Below are 21,126 nucleotides of genomic sequence, written 5' to 3'. Positions count from 1 at the left end.
TCCTCTCTCTTGAACGGGAATGAGAGAGTAAGTGCGTGGACATAGGAGTCAGTCCGATAGGGTCGATCGAGGAGGCGGGAGTATAGAATGTCGTGTTCTGGAACCTAAGCTGTGAACGATAACTTATCCCAGGGTCCAGAACCACAACATCGCCTTTTGCATCAAAATGCTAACACAAAAGAAATGTGTTAAATGATACAATGGTCGATGCAGGTGATGTATAACTAATTAACCAAATTCAGAGAAATATATAGTTTGGAAGCAGAATGACGGGTTTTCTTACACTCTGCCCTACAAGGATGGACTTATTATCGGGGTAGTCATGTAACTAAGGCGTTTGAGGGAGTAGTGATCAATAGTTGGTAAAATATATAGCCTTTGATGGCTCAATGCGATGCCCCTTGGTACATACCGATGGTGGTGGTGTGTGAACATTATGAAGATTCTGTTGGTGTTGCTGATTCTGGTGCTGTTGAAGAGCATTGTCGATATTCTGGCCGCCCGGATACCACCATTGTGTGCCCGGAGTGGCTGTCATGGATTGAGGATCGCCTGGTCTGGCTACCATACCACCCATTAGGCGATAGTCATAGGCACCAACGGGCGAATTGCTCGTGACCACGGTTGTGCCCGAGATTGTTGTAGCGGGATTCTGGAAGCTGCTCGCCATTTTGTAGGAGAATAGTTGCTGGGTGGGTACCACGGATGCCGTACTCTGCTGCCCACGTGATTCACTGTGGACCTGCTGTTGAGATTGCTGCTGCTGCTGCTGCTGCTGTTGCTGTTGCTGCTGCACAGCCGCCTGATGTTGCTGCTGCTGGATCTGTTGTTGCTGCTGTGCCAGTTGTTGCTGATGATGCTGATTTATGAGATGCTGATGATGTTGCTGGAGTGTCTGCTGATCTGTCGATGCTATTGCTCCTGGCCACCATACAGCCTCTTCGCGTGTACCCCAAGCACCACGGTGGTGCTCCGACATTGTGTTTGTGTTTGCCTTGTTATTCCCAGGGATCAGATACTTATAATAAGGTGGGGAATATCCCTTGTGCCTTGTCGCACTCCCGGTCTGACTCAACTCCACCACTCTCGGTAAACTTTTTTCACCCAAAAAATTCTCAGCGCCTCTTCACCTCCCCCCCACAGAATAGCACACACTAACACACATACAAAATGTTCTTCACTAATTCTTCCTCCAACACAGACACTTCCTCTTCTCTCCAATATTACTCTAAACTTTCCAGCTCAAACTTTTGCCTGTGCCTTGTTCCCTTTGCCTCTCCTAAAGCCCTGCTTTATCGTCGAGAGCGCGTTTTTTTCTTCTTCTTCTTCCTTCAACTTCTTCGTCTTCCTATCTCCACCGCCTTTTGCAATACACTAATGAAATTTTTCCTTTTCTCAACACTCTCTCACATTAATTTTTTTCTCTCCTTTTTTTTATTTTAGCTTCTTTCAATTATCCTAATTTCTATTTAATTACTTCTCTTCACAGAAATTCTCGGTTTTCGGTTATACTTCACTTTATTGGTCGCGCCGTTTATAAGAGAAAATGCACCAAAGACTGATGTATATATCTCCTTATTTACAGGGGAATTGGTATGTCTCAAATCCTTCGATCTTTCCCGTATTTTGTTCGATTTCGTCAAACTGTTTCGTTTTTGTTCACATTAGCACACACAAAACAACCGAAAATGTGCACAAATTTTCAATCCTTATATCTCCTTTTCCCTTAAAATTGTAACACCAAAAAAAGTGTTTTAATTTTTGCGAAAAAATGAGTGTACAATCTCAACGCGCGCGCTCTTCTTTCTTTTCCTTCACTTCGGGTCCTCAGCTATGCCGTTGTGTTGGAAAAACCCGACTTTGGCGTTCGGATGGGTCTCGGGATGTGAATTTTTCAGTTGAAACCTCTCACTCGCACGCCTATTTTATTTCTCAGCGCACCCAGAAAAACACTCTGACGCTTCTTGCTGTCTCATTCATGCACCCAACTATTGGCCTATTGGAGCAGTTTGTTGTAACTATCGAGTCTTCTCCCTTGCACACTTACACACATTCACTGAGCTCCACTGAAGCGCCACTGAAAAACGCGCGCGCCTCAATATCTCTTTCTCGCTTCTTCAAAAACGATCTTGTGCATATGTGTGTGTCAATAGCAATACGAAATTATCAATTTTGTATTGGTGACTTGGGAAAATTTTCCTCTCCGTTCTCCCACTTTTTCAACTGTATTGGGGGGTTTTTGTTTATTTGTATGCGTATGCTGGCAGTCAATATTGAGCGTCTACCGCGCTTTTCTTTCTCACTCTACAGAGGCCGATGACGTCGTAGCCCAGAGTTCAATTTCAACACATATTACAGCCTCACCAAGGGTGCTATGTTGCCAAACTAACTCTTCTCAATTTTTTGCTGGATTCTTTGCCATCACCTCTAGTTGTCCTGCTCTAGCACTCTCTAGCTTCAAAAATTCTATGGCGCTGATTTACGCATGAATTAATATTTTCCCAGTAAAAAAATGGGGGTTACAACGATCTGAAGAAAAACAATGTATTCCTCAGGCTACCCCGGTATTACTACTTCATCCGTTGCTCCTTTCAGATACACCGTCTACGGGGATGTGCTTTTCCTTTAAAAAATTTTCCTCTCCAATATTCCACACCAAATTCCTCAAGTGAAAATTCTAAAAACACAGAGACAAGGCGTGCGACTGACGAGAATAAACTTCCTTACTTTTTTTTTTTTGCTTTGCAACTCACTCTTTTTTTCGGGTTGTTGAAGTCAGGCTGAAGCAATGTCAAAAATTTTCCACAAATTTTTCCATCAACATCTACATATATATCGTTTTTTTCTTTTATACTCTCTATTCCAAACAACTTCCAAGAAGTTGATTAACAATCTTTCATAGATGAAGAAACGTTCATCACACTAAAATCCGCGTCCAAACTTTTGTCTTCTATCTTCTTACTGTTCTGCTGATTCTTTGCAAGATTACTGACTTTGGTTGAATTGTATCTATTTTGCCAGGATGATCTTTTTCAGACCTTGTCAGGATTATATTTAAACAGCTAAAAAGTTTAGGAACAGGTGTTCAGATATATAATGACTTTCAAATAAAAATTTCAACACAAAATGTCTATCTTTTGCTTAGAATTCACAATTGCAGACATTTTTCCATCATTATACCACAAATTACAATTTGTCTGGCAAATCACCAAGAATCTCACTGGAAAGTTGATCTATTCTTATAATGTCCTTTTTACAACGAATGACTTAAGAAAAAAAAATAGTTCGAAAAACTTAGCGTAAAGAAAATAGTAATAAAATGTCAGGAAAACGTTGAAATGTCCTTTAATTCGAAGTTAAAAGTAATATTTCACAAATGATTTTTCCTTCTCACGCCTCAAAATCGCATAGTGCAACATGCGGAGATTATTAATAATGCCTCAGATAACAAATATAAACTGGGGAGCGCGGCAAAAAGCCGTGCTTAGAACGCTTTTCACTGAAGAAACTGACCAAACCACATATACGCACAATATTCAGCCGCCTTTTTTTTCTTCTTCTTCTCGCTAGAGAGGACTCCTGCGGCGTTCTCTCTTTTACCCACTCTACAGAAAATCCATACCACCAGCATCAAGTACGGCAACACTGCATTTTAAAATTTCTCACCAAAACTCCCAACCAATACATGTACCAAAAGTATTTTTTTTTTCTTTAAATTCTCACATCTCAAAAATCCATATCCATGTGAGTATATCTGATGCTGTGTATCCAATGTAATTTCAAACACTCACACACATTGCCAATCAACGCCCAAATATCTCAAGCCAAAATGCTATACCAACACATGCGCCCCATATGAGGCAACGTATAAAACAGGGACGCCAATAAATGAAAATGGCACCCAACGGATGCGCCCTCATAACGCAGCGGAACGAGATGAAACTACACGAGATTTTTCACCCCTCCCCGCTTCGTTGTGCCAAGCATCAAAGTCGCCACGAAGGGGCGCCGATTGTCTTCGCCATCAGCACGATCTCTCTCAGACCGGTCTGGCCGGTCAATACGTGCGACAGGGAGAGCAACATACCCTGGGCATACCCACACACAATCAAATTCTATCCCACTTCTGAGTATGTATGCATATTGGTCACAGACACCAATTTTGATTGTAGTTGAGCAACGCTATCATACCGAGGGGTTTGTATTCGACAAGGGTGAAGTAATGACATTTACTATCTCGCTCACACACCAAGCTCACAAATTGCCTCCATCCCCCCGCAAATAAATTGATACTTCCATCTTCTGTTCTTTCTCTTTTTCGCCCTCTTTGTAACCCACGAAAAAATCTTACATACGCCAGCTTCCATAGTTCAATATTAGAAAAAAATATTTTTTTCATCTCCCCATCACTAATACAAAATATACAACATAATAAAAACATTGTCTAATTTTAAATTAAAAGAAACTATTACTAAATTTTTGTCTCTTTTGAAATAAAATAATCAATTATGGGCAAGCTGGACAAATTCACCGGTTAGCGTCCATGTAGCCTGGGAAAATTAATGGATTCTCTTTGCAAAATTCACTGGAAAACTTTTGAAAATGTCGAGAATTGTAAACATGGACAAAGTAACGACAGTTTGAGTTTTCTGAAGCGTAAAGCCCTTCATTTTGAACTTCTTCTATCACCTGCCTCTATATATACTTTTTATTATTGCTTCAAAAACACCCCTCGTTTAGACGGAACATCTTTCCTTACAATATTAACCATCTCAGCGCATTTGCTTTGTCTTGTAAGATTTCTATCATCATAATAACAGTGGAATTGGAGGTGGAGATAGTCCGAAAATTTTGGAGAGCCTTTCTTTGTCCGTTTGGCTTTTGTTTTCGGAGGACATTCTCTCTTCCGAAAAATAGAATATTCATTAATTACAACAAACTCTTCTACAAAATGTTCGTCCATCTCCACCATCTAAAAAATTTATGTTACTCACATCTGATCCTGAGGATGTCTCTATGTAAAATGACTTCGTAGATACTTTCAAATAGATCTTATCGCTTCTTTTTTTTTAGTGATTCTGCAAAGGTAGAACAAAAGTCACGCTATAGAACATTGGTATTACAAAAAAAAGCCCCAACACCTGTTCCTCAAAACACCTTCACCCCGGCTTAAGTGAGATTTTCGGAAAATTTCCGGGAGACTCTCACCGGCTGCGGAGAGTGAAAGTGGCGGGAAAATGTGTCTGAGGCGCGAAAAAAGCCATCAAGTGCATCAATGAAGGAGATTCCCAAAGTCAAATCCGGACACCGGCACATTTTCGCGCCAATCGGCTTAGCTTTTTTTTCCTTTTTCTTCAACTCTCTCTCTCTCGCTCTCTTTTTCTCACACGGGAGAGAACTTAGTTTTGGTTTGTGCCGACGTCGTTGTCGTCCATCATGGAAGGCGCTGAAGAAAGCGAGAGTTTACGAAAGCAAAAATGCTATGCGTTCAAAAATGGAGAAAATAGTATCAAATGCCCTTTTATTTTCCCAAAACTCTACCGAAATTCATAGAAGAAAACCTTAAAATATTTCTCAATACACCAACATGTATTGGGTTTTGTTTATCAACTTTTGCATCGACATTTTCTCCCGAAAGTTTTCCCGGAAAAACGACATAGACATTTTTTGATTGAACGCTCGCACAAAAACACCATACACCCACCCTCTATTGTACTATTTTTTAGTGAAATTCACTAAAAATTATCCCATAGACCCGTCAACTGATCTCTCACGCGGATTTTCTCTCTCTCGCGCAAAAAGAGATACCTTTTTTGCCTCAAATGCATCTTTTTTTTTACCCACAGGCGCTCACTTATATTTTTCTCCGACTTGTAGCTCCCATAAAACCCATATTTCACATAAAAATCACCAATGTTTCACCACATACCTATGCCCAACTTACATGTTAACACAAGAGTGTTGTACAAAAGGTGAAATATCAATTGATTTTCAATGGATTTTGTGAAAAATCACAGCACATATCACACGAAAAACACAATTTTATGACATCTCACTTGTCAGCCATTTGCTAAGCGACCAATTTTGTGAGAGAGAGCGAGAGGGAAATATATAATTTTTGTTTGAGAGTGACATGAGAGAGAGAGTGACAGTACATGTGGCGCCACCCAGTGATCGGTATCCCAAATTTAACCGCATATGAAATTCAAGTATGGCAGTCCAAATATTGAAATCATTGAGAAGACGCATCGCACTTGAGTGGAAAAAAGCACTTTTATCCGATAAATCATACAAAACCCTATGAAAAAATTCAACAGCACACACCTGCGATATACACAGTTGATCAATTAATTGAAATCACATCAATTTATCACCACGAACACTTGAATATTTTGATGTTTATTTCTCTGTAGCAAAACTTCAAATTGCTTCCATATTAAAAGTACACAGGAGAAACAATATAGGCAAGCAATAGGCAAAGAGGCAAAAGAAGCACTTTACGGCCATATACACTCTCACACTGTATTGCTTTTAAATAACACAATACACACTTCTCACTCACTCTATTCATTTGCCATCTCACTCACACTCAATGAATCCCCCGCTTGATCCAACCAAAAAAACACCCCACACACATCAAATCGACACGACTCACTAAATGACTCTATATTCTCCATCCCTTTCTCCCTCATGCATCACTCACAGAACTTCTCTGACGCATTTGCCACTGTTGAGTGATAGAGATAGACTCTATTTTGTATTTCGATTTTGAGGAACAGGGTGAAAGACGTGAATTGATAAAAACATTTGTTTATAAGACTTCCTACAACTTATTCTAAAAACATAACCTAAAAATGAAACTAAAACGGAGAAAAATAGTTTTCTGATAAGTACTTCAGAAACATACTTTTTTTCTCTCTCAAAACACCCTGTTACACCCTGTTGAAACACATACTACTGACCGATTTTTCAATTTAATCAAAAATCACCCCCAAAAAATTTATAATTGTTGCCATCAAAGGATGCAATACCTTTTGTCCAAAAATATATGAAATCCTTCACAAAATTTTCCGCGTTTAACAGCACAATATGATCCCAGGGAGTGTCAAAAGCGTCCGGCGTTTGACTGAAGAGACAAAAATTTTGTGACTTTTTTTTCTCTTGTGCCTTTGTATATTTAGCGGGGCAGGAATAATAACACACAAGAGGTCGATTCAAAAGGCGAGTATCGCAAATACCGAAGAAATATATATTGTCGGTTTGTAATATTCTTTACTGCCAAATGCACAAATACATTGACACCCTGTGTCAATGAGAGAAAATGGGACAGAAAATGGAAAAAGTCATATTATTTTCTCAAAGAGCAATAATAATAATAATAATGTGACGTGCGTTTTGTTTGCGATGGTGTGTATCAATGCTTTTTTGGCCACTAGTCACCTCATCTACAGTCATCTCACTCTTGCATCTGTTTATTCAATAGAACACATTTGAAATGGACAAACCTTTATGACATATTTCCCCTCACCCAGAACACTCTTGGTAACTCTTAAAGCAATAGATGTATATATCTATCTCATTCATTTTCCATGCATACGCAAGCGATACTTTGGCAAGTTACACTTCCATTCAAATATTCAAATCATTTCCACAATTCCAGGAGCATTGTCTTTAATGGGGCTCTTTCTTTCATGTTCCATTTTTTTTGGATCAGTGGCAGTGAACATTGTATTGACTGAAGTACAACTCTTCATGTCGATGCGGGTAACTTTGGCTTCCGGGGGTGACTTTGCCACATACTCGCCATTAGTTAAATATTCCTAAATTCTACCAAAGGATTGTCTTCACTTCACCGAGCAGATTTACCATATTCGAACGATGAAGACCATCCTTAAGTCATAAAAATAAGGAAAAGCCTACGGTGTAAATTTTCGGAGGGAAGCTCCGTCCGGACGCGGTAACACAAACTGTGGAGTCTTCAACCCAAAAGATCAAAAAACTCACTCTTCTCCAGAGCTTTCGACACGCTCCGTGTCTTCCTCAGTGGTCGAGTGATGTCAAAGATCACTGGATTTCGTTATTTGGGGGATCCTACAAACTTGGCAGGAGGGTTCCAGGGTGCTCATACAAATATCTCGGAGACACAGCACCAAACACTCTTCAATAATCAGGGAGGGAATTCTGTAACTCGATGAACGCTTCACTAGTGAACGATTCACTAGGTTCACGAGCTTCTCTTCACGACTGTTAGAAAAGTTATTCTGTACCTTTGCGTGAAGCAGAGAGGAGAAGTGTGTTGAAATTTTCATTTAATTTAAGATTTTCATCAATATTTAAACTAAATAATTATGGAAAACACTAAAATTGAGTATTAAAATGATGTAGTGCTGTTTTTCAAGCTGAGTATGAAAAAAAATTCATTGGCTTCACCGAGTGATAACATCATCTTCACCGAAAAATTGACAAGTGAAACACATAACCTAAAAGTGATCCCTTCACGTGAAGCTATCGCAAATTACAGAATCTCTTTTGTGATCACTTTAGTGAAACGTTCACCAATTTTGACAGGTGATCACTTCACAGAGTTACAGAATTCCCCCCCCCCCCCCAGGAGACAACTCTCCTTCAGGAGAGATCATCCCCGGATTTGGCCTTCGCATTTACGTTATCACTTTCATTCATTCACTTTGAGAATTCGAAACTCATATATAGGGTTCAGAATGAAAATGAAATATATCGCATGCCAGAGCAGACGATAACTGCATTTTAATTTTGAGCTCCTTATAAGTCACCAGACAAATCTGGATCCGACCAGTTTCGAACCCAAGAACACACAGTTCTCTATTCACTGATCCACTCAGGATCTTAGATTTACTTAGTCTATTTCAGACTAGGTCTTGTGCGTGGAAAAGTGGAATTTTTTATTTTTTATTTTCAGTGGCAGAGTCTTTGATTTTTTGTTACTTTTCGATAGCTTTTGAATTTTTAATTTATTCGAGTATTCCAGGGGGTTTGACGGAAATTGGGGTATGATTTTCAGGTGTAGTTTTATTATAAATTAACTTGGTTATAATAGTCGTGTAATAAAAGGTGAGGAGGGTTTTTCCTGATGGAATAAATATAACATTTTCTAATATAAAACAAATTCAAAAAAAACTATGGCTACAGGCACTTAGTCTCCTTTAAGACCTTGAACTTTTCCTACACCTTATTCCTTCCCTTTCCTCTCTTTCTTCTGGATTCCTATAAAAATTTAATCTCTTACATTTCATCTAATTTCTCTCTATTAAATAACTTACTTCTTTTGTATTTTTTATCTCCTTTTTTCACAAATTTAAACTCTTCACTCTTCTCACGCATCTACTTCTGAGCTTAATGAGCTTCTTTTGAGCTTTTTCCCCTTTTCTATGTTCATTATTGCAGTTGCAATAATGAACATAGAATCTATGAATATTAATTCTATCTTACTTGACAAGTGTCTTTGTTTACTAATTCAAATTTGATAAATTCACTGAACAGGTCTATTCAAAAGATTTCCATGCCATATGAATTGAATCTTAATCATTTCACTGGAAATCTGTCAAGATTAGATTAGATTACAGTGGAGGCAGTTCAGGGCCGTAGCGCTAAGGAGCATTGAGGGGCAATGCGCTACCTTAAAAAACAGAAACTAAGATAATATTCACTGTTCGTAGTATGATATGGTAGAGAAGACATTAATCTCCTATTAAATGGCCTGATACATCTAATCTAAACTAAGCAATTCCAAAGTAACTACGGCTTGATTCAATCACATATAAACTTTTCTTATTATGTTCATAAATGAAAACTCCTAGTGATACAGTAAGGCTTAGTAATAAAATTAAAATTCTATCGATATGGATTTTAAATAAAACAGAAAAATTTGCATAGCCCAGCGAGCAGCAAATGGTAACCGATTTCAATTAAATTGAAAACATGTATATTTCTGAATACTGCTAACTTTAAAACGACACTCACAAGGCAGTGCCTTTTTCATATATATTTGGTCAGTACTTTTAGTTTGATAACCGCTGACCGGCCAGCATATTTTTGCTGATCGATTCAGCAAAAAATTTATGCTGAAAACGCTGCTTTTTTAACTATCTGTGCTCACTAAGGTGTCTTACTTTTTTTCACTTTCTCTATTCCTGCCAAACATAGATTGTCACATAGAAAAAAAATAGTATTCTTAGGGTATAGTCATCATTCGTAGTTGGCGTCATTCGACATCGAATGGTTTCAAAATCAATTTTTATGTAATTTACGAGATCAATTATTTCTGTAGTCGATAAATCAATTTCTATTAAGTTATAGTTATTTAGAGATTATTTTTTTGGATTTCTTTATCACATGTCTAGAATGAACTGTTTGAGCTGAAAAATTCAAGCTGGATCCATACAATATCTAAAATTCATATAATAAGGGAAATGTACCAGCGGTCGTCAGTGTATCTCGGATCGGAAAGTTGTCACGCGTATCGAAACCCCATTTAAAATGTATATTTGAAAATTATTCGCTGCATTTTAGCAATGATCTTTGACTAAATACATTATGTTGGTTCATATTTAATCTATAGAACCAATTTTCTTGTCGAGTTTCAAACAAAAAAGTTATAATTTAGCTCATTTATTGAATTGCTATATCAGAGTCTAATCTACCACCTCTCGCGGTGGCCGATAAACTGATTTAAGTTAATTTGACATTTATGAAAATGTATAATAGGCGTTCGTATCATATTTTCCACGCGATTTTCTTGAAAAATTATGTAAATAAGTGCTAGTATTTTTATTACTTTTATTTTTCTGTCATTCTTTTATTCTTATTCTTAAAACAATATTTTGTGGCAATCTACAAAGGGCCACCGAAACTGTGATTAGAAAATAACTGTGAAGAACTCGATATTAATTTTTCCGAATATTGACATTGTGAAACGTATATTAAAATTCCTTATTTATGTTTTTGCCTTCCGTATTCCAAATCATGAAAGCTTTTCTTCCAGGATGTGATTCATTTCTTGGACTCCAGTCTGTTGATATTTTCCATTCAAAAGTTTTTCTCTAGCTCGCATGTCTCGAATGATTTTCCAACTTGAACAATATGAAACCCTGTCGGGCTTTCTTGTGATGGTTTTCGATTTCGAAGCCGATTTGAGAATACGAACAAAGAATTTTCGGGAGCAGCAATTCGTCTTCCGGAAGCCTCTCTATCCAAGATTTGCTCTTGCCTTGCTTTAACATCGATGTGAATAATTATTGACAAAGCGAGAGGTAATACAATATTTAACTTTCAGAGACCTTGTATATTAACCCTCTAACGGTGTTTTCTTTAAAATGCGAAAAAAAGTTCTAAAACAATGATTTCTAGGATAATTATGATCCAATAAAGTCGAAAAAACCATCCATTCTTCATTATCTTTTTTAGTTTAGGCGCTAGGTGAGAAAATACAAAAATTTTTTGAAACTCTTTTTGCTTCTAAAATTCACATTTTTACTTTTTTCAAATTTTTAAAATAAAATATACAAAGTAGAATGACATATCTTTCAGTAAAAAATAAATTTATTTTAGTCAGATAACTTTAAATCGGTATTTATATTTAAATTGGAAATGAGTTTTTTTGCACAAACATTTTTTGTGGCTTTTTCTCTGACCTGTCACACAAAACTGTGAATAGCAACAAAACGAAGAGTCAAAATGAGTTCAAACTTTCAAGAGATGTTTATTACCGACTATTACCGAGGACACTATAGCACTTTTAAATAAATAAAATCTTTATTGTCGCTGGAAATGTGATTTTTGTGAAGACCGTCTGGAGGTGATCTTACCCGTTAGAGGGTTAAATGTTTGCGATGCAGATAAATGAAGATTTTCACACTACATATTCTGCATCAAACAAAAAATATCGGTATGATAAAAGAATTAATTAATATAATGATATAAAATTGATAAATTTTAATTCATTATTCCATAAATTTTACGAAAATGACAGACCCCTTTGAGAAATTTTGAATTCCCGCCAAACTGCAAACTCTCCACACTTGTTTTGCGATAATCAGTACCCATTAGCAGCTTTTTTGGAGAAAGCTCATAACCTGTGAATAACTATGCACATTTGTTTAATAATCAGCCAAACAAATCAGCAAAATCTCTGAATTGACTCCCATGTCTCTTAACATTCTGATCCGTGGTACACTTCCCTTAGCTAGATCCATAAAAATAGGTTATGGCAAGTCTAACCTGAAAATTTCAAGATAATTTTCGTGGCAAAACCTCTTAATTTGCAGAATAAAGGAATTTTTGATTAAAAATCACGACGAATGTATTTTTTGAGAGTATTAAAAGCTAATTCCAGCAACTAAACAGATCCTGGGAATTAAAATTGATATTCTTTTTTAGGTTACGTTATACATAACCTCAAATTCTAGAGAATAACCTCTTGGTAAACCTAACTACTTAAGTTAATTTAGCTTAATACTTTACTGATGGATACAATTATTAGATAATAAAAACGTTCAATGTATTGATCAAGGAACTGTATGTTCCAAATGTGGTTACAGTGAGTGCGATTGAAATGGAACTGGTGTAATTCTATCCCTTTTGCACACACTTTTTTTTCGTCCAGTAAGCATTCACAAGGAGCAGTTGAAACATCATATAACATTTTTCCTCTATTTCCCGCGCAGTTCTTCTCCCTCTATTGTTTATCTATACCCCCATCCCCCCCCCCAAACCGTTGAACAGAAAAATCCCTCATTTTGCATTTTTACGACATATTTATCCCCAGTTTATGCTAATCTTCTCATTTCCAACCCTCGCAAGCTTTCTCTTTTTCGCCTCAACCGCAAAAAAAAAACACTATCACTATATCACCCTGTTCATTGAATTCACAGAGCAAACATTTACGTATTTATTTATTTATAAAGCCACATGTATCTCTGATATTTGCTATGTAGTATATAATAAACAATAAAATGTGTATTTATGATTGAAATTGCACTCATATGCTATATATTTTATTGATTGAGGGACTTTATTTTATTGCTATGCATATCAATATTGAAATTCAATATGAGAATGATTAAATGAAAGTGTATATGCAATTTTTTTTGAAATTTGCAGAAATATTTTCTGCATTTTTGTATTGGCGCGCTTTCTTTCACCTTAGTGGAGAGCAGCGCCATCATATGAACGCATGAGGAAATTGAAGCATAGTTGGAACATGAACGGACAAGAAAAATCATTTTTATACTTTTTATCATTTTATAATGAGACTATTGAGTTCGACAATTGATTTTCTATAAGAAAAAAGGGGATTTCAAAGTTTGAAACATTTCAAGGATATTTTCATGACGAAAAACCGATAATATGAAGAAATAAAAGCAAGAGACGCTTACCGATGGGGCACCAAGCTATTTTCACCAATTTCTCCTCAAATGTTGCATTTACACTGGAAATTTTATTATCCTCGTCGCATAAATACGTTGTAGATAGATAATAACACGTTTAATTGTAGGTATTTACTGAATTATCACTGCAATATTCACTTTTCCAGGAAGCTTCTCTGCGTGAAAATTTTTTCCACGAAATCCCGGCAAAAATGGTGAATATCCCAAATTCACCACACAGATTTGACATCTGAAAAAGAAGGAAGAAGAAGAAATTGCGACGGAGTTTGTTTTTGTTTTGGATTTGGGAGAGGCGGAAGAAAATGCAAAGAAATATCGTGAAGAGCCTAAGACTGCTCAGTTTGAGGGCACATCAGGTCCCTCGATTCTTTACCAATGTGGCTACAGTCCAGATGTCCAGGAGAGTCTTTCTGAGGCGGGATAAAGTGGAAATTGTGCCTGTTCGGAGCATGTTCATCCAGACTCAGGAAACACCCAATCCCGACAGCCTCAAATTCCTTCCCGGAAGGGATGTTCTCGGAGCTGGGAATACCATGGATTTCCCCACAATGAACACAGCAAGTGGGAGTCCCTTGGCGAAGCTGTTGTTCCGCGTGGAGGGAGTTAAGTCAGTTTTCTTTGGAGGAGACTTCATCACCATCTCCAAGGCTGAGGATGCCGAATGGGGTATCCTAAAGGCGGAATTGTTTGCTGTGATAATGGATTTCTTTGCCAGTGGACTCCCAATTCTGACTGGAGCCACTCCAAACAGTGACACGCGTGAGTTGCTGAGATTTGGACCATATTTTGTTGGAAGGGTAGAAAATTTCGTGTTCTCTTTGCAGAGATCAATGAAGATGACGATGAGACTGTGATGATGATCAAGGAACTTCTTGATACTCGAATCCGACCAACAGTCCAGGAAGATGGTGGAGATATTATCTTCATGGGCTACAAAGATGGAATTGTGCAGCTGAAAATGCAGGGATCATGTTCTTCCTGTCCAAGTTCCATTGTCACTCTCAAGAATGGCGTTCAGAATATGCTGCAGTTCTACATCCCGGAAGTCGTGGCTGTGGAGCAGGTGACTGAACCTTCAGATGAAGTGGCTGAGAAAGTCTTTGATTCCCTGGAAAAGAATCTAAAAGTCAAGGAAGTCAAGGAGAAATAAAAAAAAATGTAAAGAGAATAATAGAGATTTATTAAAAGGTTTTTATTTATGTGCTGACTGGAGTGACTTCATTCGGAATTCCGAAATTACGCCCTGGATGCGTCCCATAAGAGGAATTGCATGCATCAGGGGCATTGTCTTCAGCTGAGCTGCCACACTCTGACCAAATATATCAAATTCATCCTGCGAAGTGGACGATGCAGAAGCAGCTGGAGGTGATTCTTCAGACTCCGGAATGCTCATGTACTTTGTCCCAGGATCGACTTCCTGAATGTCACAACTCTCTTCCCTGCCACCCTGTTCAATGTACTCAATATAGACTTCTTCCTGTTCTGAATTGGCCGTCTCCTCCTCGTAAGCCAGTTCCTCCATTTTCATTGACTGCGTTGGGACTTCTTCAACATCATCTTCCGGATCTAGGTCAATTTTCTCATGAACACGCTTCCGCGGAAATCTCGAACGGATCTTCTTAAGTTCCATGGGCTTCCGAGGAGTTATCACGGGATCCAAAAATTCCATCTCATAGTACCACGAAAGTGTTGGTTCGTGGTTCTTGTGCTCAGTCACCCGATCTCGCATCTGCAGGTAAGTTGAGCGCAAGGCATGAATTTTCTTCTTGGTAGACTCGAGGGTCAACTGGAACTCCTTGGCCAGAGACCTTAGTGCCAAGTGGCGCATCCTGCAACGATATTCTCAATCACAAATGACCGTTACAGCCCTACTGACCAAAAACCTCTTTTTCCTCAACTTACACTTTGTCATTGTACTCCGGGATACCCACATTCCAGAGACATTCGTACTGGCGATATGCCCGGATGAACTCGAATGTCTGCGACCGGCTGAAACGCCCCGGATGCTTCTTCTCGTCTGCATTGAGATCGAAGATGGTGTCTCTTGAAAAAGATTCGGATGCCATGAAAGTGCTCCTCGCAAGTTTTATCCACAAACTTTTTTCTTGCAAGCACGTCAATCCTTCAGCAATTTCTTGCATGGCAACCCGAAGTGGTGAATTTCCACAGGGGTAAATTTAAAAATAACGACTTTTATTTTAACCTGTAAAAAATCTTGCGTAAATTTGACGCATCATCCAAGTGAAAGGGCAGTCAATCAGGGTCATCATCAGGTAATCAACATTAGTGTGCTAAACTAGGATGATTAACTAACGGATGGAGCATTTTAATTCAGAAATGGTATATTTTTCTTAAATTCTTTATAATTTCTAATCCTTAGATCCCACAAAAATGAATATAACACGAAATGGTAGGTACATGTAGGGGAGGGTGGGGCAGTTTAACGACGGGGCAGTTTCAATTTTTGCATGTTCTTCTTATCCCTTTGAAAGGAATGGGATAAAACCTTTATGTTATTGAAGAGACAACTGAGACTCATGTTCATAAAAATAATTAATTTCGTGACGCTTCTCGTTTGAATTCTGTAATTGATTTTATAAAACTGCATCAAAATGAAAGTTTTTGTAATGTCTTATTTTCAACAATTTCTGTACTATTGCACTTAACTATCGAAGTAACATAATTGTATTGAATTACCAGTGGTTTTATGATTATTGTAAGGCATTTAGCGTTGAATGAAATCTAAGACGGTTTTGACCGTTTTGACAATTTTCATTTGAGTTCCGAAAGTTCGTGAGGGGCAGTTTCATGCAAGCACACGAAGAAGTTTCCAGTGTCTAACAATTTATTTCTTTAATTAAAATTAACTTAAGATGATCATTGAAAACGTCTTGTAGCTGTTTTGTCGGTAAAGTTCGAAATTATGGAAAGTAGTATTTCCTGAAAGTTCATAATAAAAATTAAAAAAAAAAATAATCTTTCAGTGTTTTTTAAGTGCTTAAAAATGATGAATTTAATTGTTTTAATATATTAAAAAACTAAAACTAAAAAATCACTTAAGAAAAATATACCATACTTTTGTACGGAAAATTTATGGGAATGCTCCGCCCTGGTGCTAAATTAATAGTTTATCATGCTCACTAGAGATTAATGAAAAGTTCATAGAGAAAATTCTAGAAAATGTGGAGTTCCCAGGGTTCTTTCGGCAATTTCAGAGATCGTCCCGGCCGGAACAAATGTTATATAATATTAGGAAGAGTAGGCCTACTATAGTCGGGATAGTAGGCAGATTGTAGGCCTACCCTCCATATAAAAGACTGTGTCGTTTTACTAGTGGAAGAGACTTTTTGGCAGCATTAGTATTGGTGTTACTGCCGTGTACGTGTGAATCACAAATATTGGTTTTTTCATCTGATGAGGCAATTTTCTTACAGGAAACGTAATTCTTAAGCTTCATTGAGCCCGATCACAAGTAGATTTTGATTCTCTAATAGTGTCTTGGATGAAAGGTAAATGGAACTCTATTTGCACAAAAAGTCGTTGAAGTTCGAAGAATTCAAATTCATTTTCGAATTTTCATACTAAATTTTCGAACAAGTTGGGGAAAATTTATCAAATATCACACTAAAAAGCTGGCAAATGAGTTACTCAGTGATTATGGAGTGATTAAATACTGGGGCGAGAATAGTAAACGTCGGTGTTCAGTTTTTTCCTCACAACGATGTGAAGACCGTCACATTTTGACACTTGAGCACTTCGAAATTCGAACAGGATGTAACTTCAGCCACCTTACGAAAGTATTAAGAAGTAAGAAAGTCTCTTTTTTGGATCTTCAAATAGATTTTCGAATTTTTCAAGATCTACTTCTGTACGGAAAGATTGGCTACTTTTATGCCTCTTTTTGTATAAATCTTTGCAAAATAGTAAAAAAATTGCACATTTATTTTCGGTCACCCCCCTGGAATGTTCGTTATTTTGGCCAAATTCCCAGCAAAACTTCGTTCTGCAATTCCGCAATTTTTATTCTTTTTCCTTTTTTAACGGCCATCATTCAAAAACCGCACTAGCGATCGTAACGGCAAATAACCAAAGCTATAAAAATTTGTCTCGAGTAAGCACAGTCTCACACCCGTTACCTAATGGCTGCTCCAGAGACGGTTATTTCAAATCTATACATTTTATTGGAAAAATTGACGAAAATATACTTAATGAAATGAAAAGAATAAATTTTTCATAAATAATAAATAATCTTAAAGGCCTCAGCTGAAAATAACATCATAAATTTTTTTTGTTCTTAAGAAAATTCTTGTACAATTTATGAAAAAATGCAGAATTTTCGGTCGGGACGGGAGTCTGTGTAATACTGCTATTTAATCCTTCTCTATAGACAGCATACCCTCGCAGTATTTATATATATATATCATGAAAATTGTGATTATAAATTCTACCAAGTTGATAAATAATTTCAGAGAAAATATTCCAAGTCCATTTTGACAGAACGACATCTTGAGGAAAGTGCCGAAAATTCATAAAATTTTCTGTAGAAATTCTGCAGAATTTTCATACAACGATCGGATCCACCTTTAGAACCGTTTAGAACAAGATTCTGCAGAATTTTCGGCAGTTATATTTTCAAATCTGACGAATTTCTGCAGAATTCTGCAGAATTTGCCGGGTGGGTCCGTAACCCCTTTGACAATCACCGCTGTGTTTGTTTTTTATTTGGATGGTCCAGAGTTTTGTGGATAAAACAAGCCAAAATATGAACATTCTATCTTAAGTCTATTTCTTGTACATTGACTGAATGGGTTAAAACTGTTCTCTAGAAAAGCATATTTTCAATTCACCACTTTTTGGCGCCAAATCAATATATTCACCAGTCATTTCATGTTAGTTAGGTTATGTGTACACAAATGTTGAGTGTTTGTAAACAACATTTTTCAAGCAATAAAAATAAACATTTCTCGCATAAATTAAGCTGCAAAAATATAAACTGAAGAAACAATGGAGGATCAGGATGTTATAACGACGCATTGCAGATCTATTTTTGACTTGCCAGTGGAGGATATAGTAATTACGCACATTGCAAAATATTTAACCTTGGTGGATATATTCAACTTCCGGACTTGCTCCAGGGATTCCAGGGATTTGGCCAATAAAATGCTTGCTGGACGCGATGAAGTTGCACTAACTCAGGTTACGGAAACGTGTGGAGAGATGGCCTTTCGTGTAATTGTACAAAATTGCAGGAAGTTGAAAAAATTCCGACTGCATTTCCTGACTTGGCTGACGGATGAATTGCTTATAGAATTTCTTCAGAATAATCCTCTGCTGGAGATGGTAGAATTCTATTATTGTCAAAATGTTACTTGCGAAGGTCTCCGTCCACTCGTTTCCTGCAAGAATATCGTGTCTCTATGGCTAGCTCTGATGAAATGTGACGATAAATTGCTCCAAGACATTAGTCTGCACAATAACAATCTTATAGAAGTAAACTTAAGCTCTGTCTGGAAAGTATCAGCAGAGTGCCTGGTTGAGTTTTTCAAAAGGCAGCCTCAGCTACACGTGATCTTCATGCCTTCCTTGGAAGACGGACAGCAAGTTGTCCGAACAATTATTGAGCATTGTCCAAACATACGAAATTTCTGCATCATGGATTGCGAACCCGTGACTGACGACCTAGTTCTGTAAGTAACCACAGTGATGACATTTTTTTTTTCTGCAAATCTGTCACTTCCTGAACAGCCGTGAAAATATCTTTCCCAGTAGTCTATGAGTTGTTTAAAATCAAGCAATTCCTTAAAACGAGACCAATCTGGGAAACCTCGTACAAAAATGAGAAAAATGCTATCGAAAATTTGAAGCACTTAGCGCGGTTTTCTCTCCTTTTCTTACGATGGCAATGGCAAATAATGATACCTGGGCAGATTTCTGAATTGTTCCGCTAGCCGCTACTATAGACATTTATATTGAATGTAATCCCATTTTACAGGGAAATAATCCAAAAATGCAGCAATCTCAAAGTCCTGTGCCTTCCATGGTTTTACTCAACTGAAATTATGTCCAAGGAGGTGAAACGTAAAATGGAGAAAAAGAAAATATATTTGGGTGATCCAGGACAGCCGTACTTTCGTGTAGGAAAATTTGAATACCTCTATCATCCCTGGTTCATACATAGAGACTGCTGGCACAAAGAACAAAGATGTGTTAACCTAGAAGGAGTCAGGAAATGGAGGGCGACACCATGGCCTTAATATTTGTAGGAAGTTGTAAATTGTAATCCTTGTAATATACTTTTTTTTTTATAAAGAAATGCTTATAGCATGAAGTGTTTCTTCATCCTCCTGATTCGCATGAGCGCAGAATCTTTCAGCATTTTCCAGACAAAAATAGTTGCCTCTGAACATTTTCTATGTGTTCTTTCTGAATTTGCTGATACCCGGATCAATGAGAATTAGATTCTAATTCTCATTGTGTCTTCTTCGCGGATGGGGGATAACACAGAAACGAAAGATCAGGAAACAATCCATGTTTTTCGGCTGTCAGACTAATTCGGAGTTACTTTGGGAAACAATTGTATTCTTGGAGTTGCTATTAGGTGAGATTCTTAATAATCTCACCTACTATAATCCTAACAAAATTTCATGTCGTCCGATCGACCTCAAACTTGGCCAAAATGTGTTTCGCCACTTCCTGATCACGAATATATATGTGGCTAATTTACGTTCCCGGCCGGCCGGCCGGCCGCTCTTTGGAGCTTAATAGCTCCTAAACTAAAAAAGATATCGACTTGCGGTTTTCGGCAAAGGTTATATATCGGGTGAAAATTGCAACTTGGGGCATTGACCCCCCACCCCCCCACCCCTCCTTCCGCCATTTTGAAGACCCCCCTTTTTTTGTTTTCTCAATAGCTCCGCCCCTATGGCATTCAGCGGGCTCAAATTTTAGTATGTTATAGCTGGGCCTTAGAGCTTTCCATCAATACCAAACTTAAGGTCCCCGACCCCCCTGACCCTAGCTATAAGAGTCCAAAAAAAATTCTTAAAATGGCCATAACTCCAGTTCTAATTGTCAGATTTTAAAAATTGAGGGCTTTTTGGAAAGCTCTCATGAAATGCCACTTCCCCTTCTAACATCAAAAGTTCATAAAACCACCGCTAGGGGCGCTATTTTTAAAAAGATTTTTCAATTTTCTAAATTAAATAACTCAAAAATACCATTGTGCATCGGGCTGAAATTTTAGTATGTTGTAGCCCTTGATTATACCTATCAAACAAAAAAATACTTAAGTCGATCCATAACCCCTGACCCCAGCTATAAGGGGTCAAAGTTCGAACATTGACCGGTCTCTATCTCCGGTTCTAATTAACATAGCGACCTAAATTTTACCTTTTTGGTTTCGTCTCGATGAGCACTTTCAGATGGAAGTTCAAAAATTCACCACAGGTGGCGCTGCGATAGCGTCAAAATTCATCAAAATTCAAACTCATTTTTCTCAAAAATTCCTTTGTGCAAGTTAATGAAATTTAAGAGTCTTGTAGTCCAGTCTAGGACGTTTCCAAAATGGTGCGTAAGTGCGCTGTGGTTTCAATAGAACCGGAGATATGAGGGGTCAAAGTTCACGAAATTCAAAAAATCATATCTCCGGTTCTATGTGACCGATTTTGATGAATGAGGGCTTAAACGAAAGATCTCACCAAAT

General features: G+C 37.6%; 4 protein-coding genes across 5 annotated transcripts in view; 2 read left to right on the top strand and 2 right to left on the bottom strand.

Annotated features, from left to right (window-relative positions):
- The window catches only part of LOC129806353 (high mobility group protein DSP1-like), a 55,146-nt gene extending 49,065 nt beyond the window's left edge, over positions 1-6,081 (bottom strand). The window contains exons 1-3 of one of the 2 annotated variants that reach the window (XM_055854908.1): positions 5,945-6,081; positions 2,754-5,078; positions 413-2,677 (exon numbers count right to left, since the gene is read on the bottom strand). In XM_055854908.1, coding sequence (XP_055710883.1) covers positions 413-979 — 567 coding nt within the window. In that variant the 5' untranslated portion in view covers positions 980-2,677; positions 2,754-5,078; positions 5,945-6,081. Of the gene's footprint in view, positions 1-412; positions 5,079-5,944 lie in introns of both variants that reach the window. The other variant, XR_008752160.1, reaches the window with a different exon arrangement.
- Positions 6,082-13,671: 7,590 nt separating this feature from the next.
- On the top strand, positions 13,672-14,631 carry LOC129806374 (NFU1 iron-sulfur cluster scaffold homolog, mitochondrial-like). Its single transcript, XM_055854929.1, has 2 exons — positions 13,672-14,183; positions 14,249-14,631. The coding sequence occupies exons 1-2, from the start codon at positions 13,727-13,729 to the stop codon at positions 14,572-14,574; spliced, it is 783 nt and encodes a 260-aa protein (XP_055710904.1). The 5' UTR covers positions 13,672-13,726; the 3' UTR covers positions 14,575-14,631.
- LOC129806372 (uncharacterized) lies at positions 14,584-15,587 on the bottom strand. The gene is made up of 2 exons (XM_055854927.1): positions 15,327-15,587; positions 14,584-15,253 (listed from the first exon to the last, which is right to left on the bottom strand). The coding sequence occupies exons 1-2, from the start codon at positions 15,563-15,565 to the stop codon at positions 14,617-14,619; spliced, it is 876 nt and encodes a 291-aa protein (XP_055710902.1). The 5' UTR covers positions 15,566-15,587; the 3' UTR covers positions 14,584-14,616.
- A 2,714-nt stretch (positions 15,588-18,301) lies between these two features.
- Positions 18,302-19,748, top strand: LOC129806366 (F-box/LRR-repeat protein 15-like). Its single transcript, XM_055854921.1, has 2 exons — positions 18,302-19,111; positions 19,417-19,748. The coding sequence occupies exons 1-2, from the start codon at positions 18,429-18,431 to the stop codon at positions 19,676-19,678; spliced, it is 945 nt and encodes a 314-aa protein (XP_055710896.1). The 5' UTR covers positions 18,302-18,428; the 3' UTR covers positions 19,679-19,748.
- Positions 19,749-21,126: the final 1,378 nt, after the last annotated feature.

This window comes from Phlebotomus papatasi, chromosome 3 (assembly GCF_024763615.1).
Source record: "Phlebotomus papatasi isolate M1 chromosome 3, Ppap_2.1, whole genome shotgun sequence".
Classification (NCBI taxonomy): Eukaryota; Metazoa; Arthropoda; class Insecta; order Diptera; family Psychodidae; genus Phlebotomus; species Phlebotomus papatasi.
Note: the sequence above shows the minus strand (reverse complement) of the source record. Positions and strands in the feature narration are given on the sequence as shown.

Bases quoted from the DNA above. Each gene is read 5' to 3' on its own strand.
- LOC129806366 (XM_055854921.1), top strand. From the start codon at position 18,429: ATGGAGGATCAGGATGTTATAACGACGCATTGCAGATCTATTTTTGAC. The intron at 19,112-19,416 runs GTAAGTAACCAC...CCCATTTTACAG, and splicing joins GTGACTGACGACCTAGTTCT to GGAAATAATCCAAAAATGCA.
- LOC129806374 (XM_055854929.1), top strand. From the start codon at position 13,727: ATGCAAAGAAATATCGTGAAGAGCCTAAGACTGCTCAGTTTGAGGGCA. The intron at 14,184-14,248 runs GTGAGTTGCTGA...TTCTCTTTGCAG, and splicing joins CACTCCAAACAGTGACACGC to AGATCAATGAAGATGACGAT.
- LOC129806372 (XM_055854927.1), bottom strand. From the start codon at position 15,565: ATGCAAGAAATTGCTGAAGGATTGACGTGCTTGCAAGAAAAAAGTTTG. The intron at 15,254-15,326 runs GTAAGTTGAGGA...ATATCGTTGCAG, and splicing joins CCGGAGTACAATGACAAAGT to GATGCGCCACTTGGCACTAA.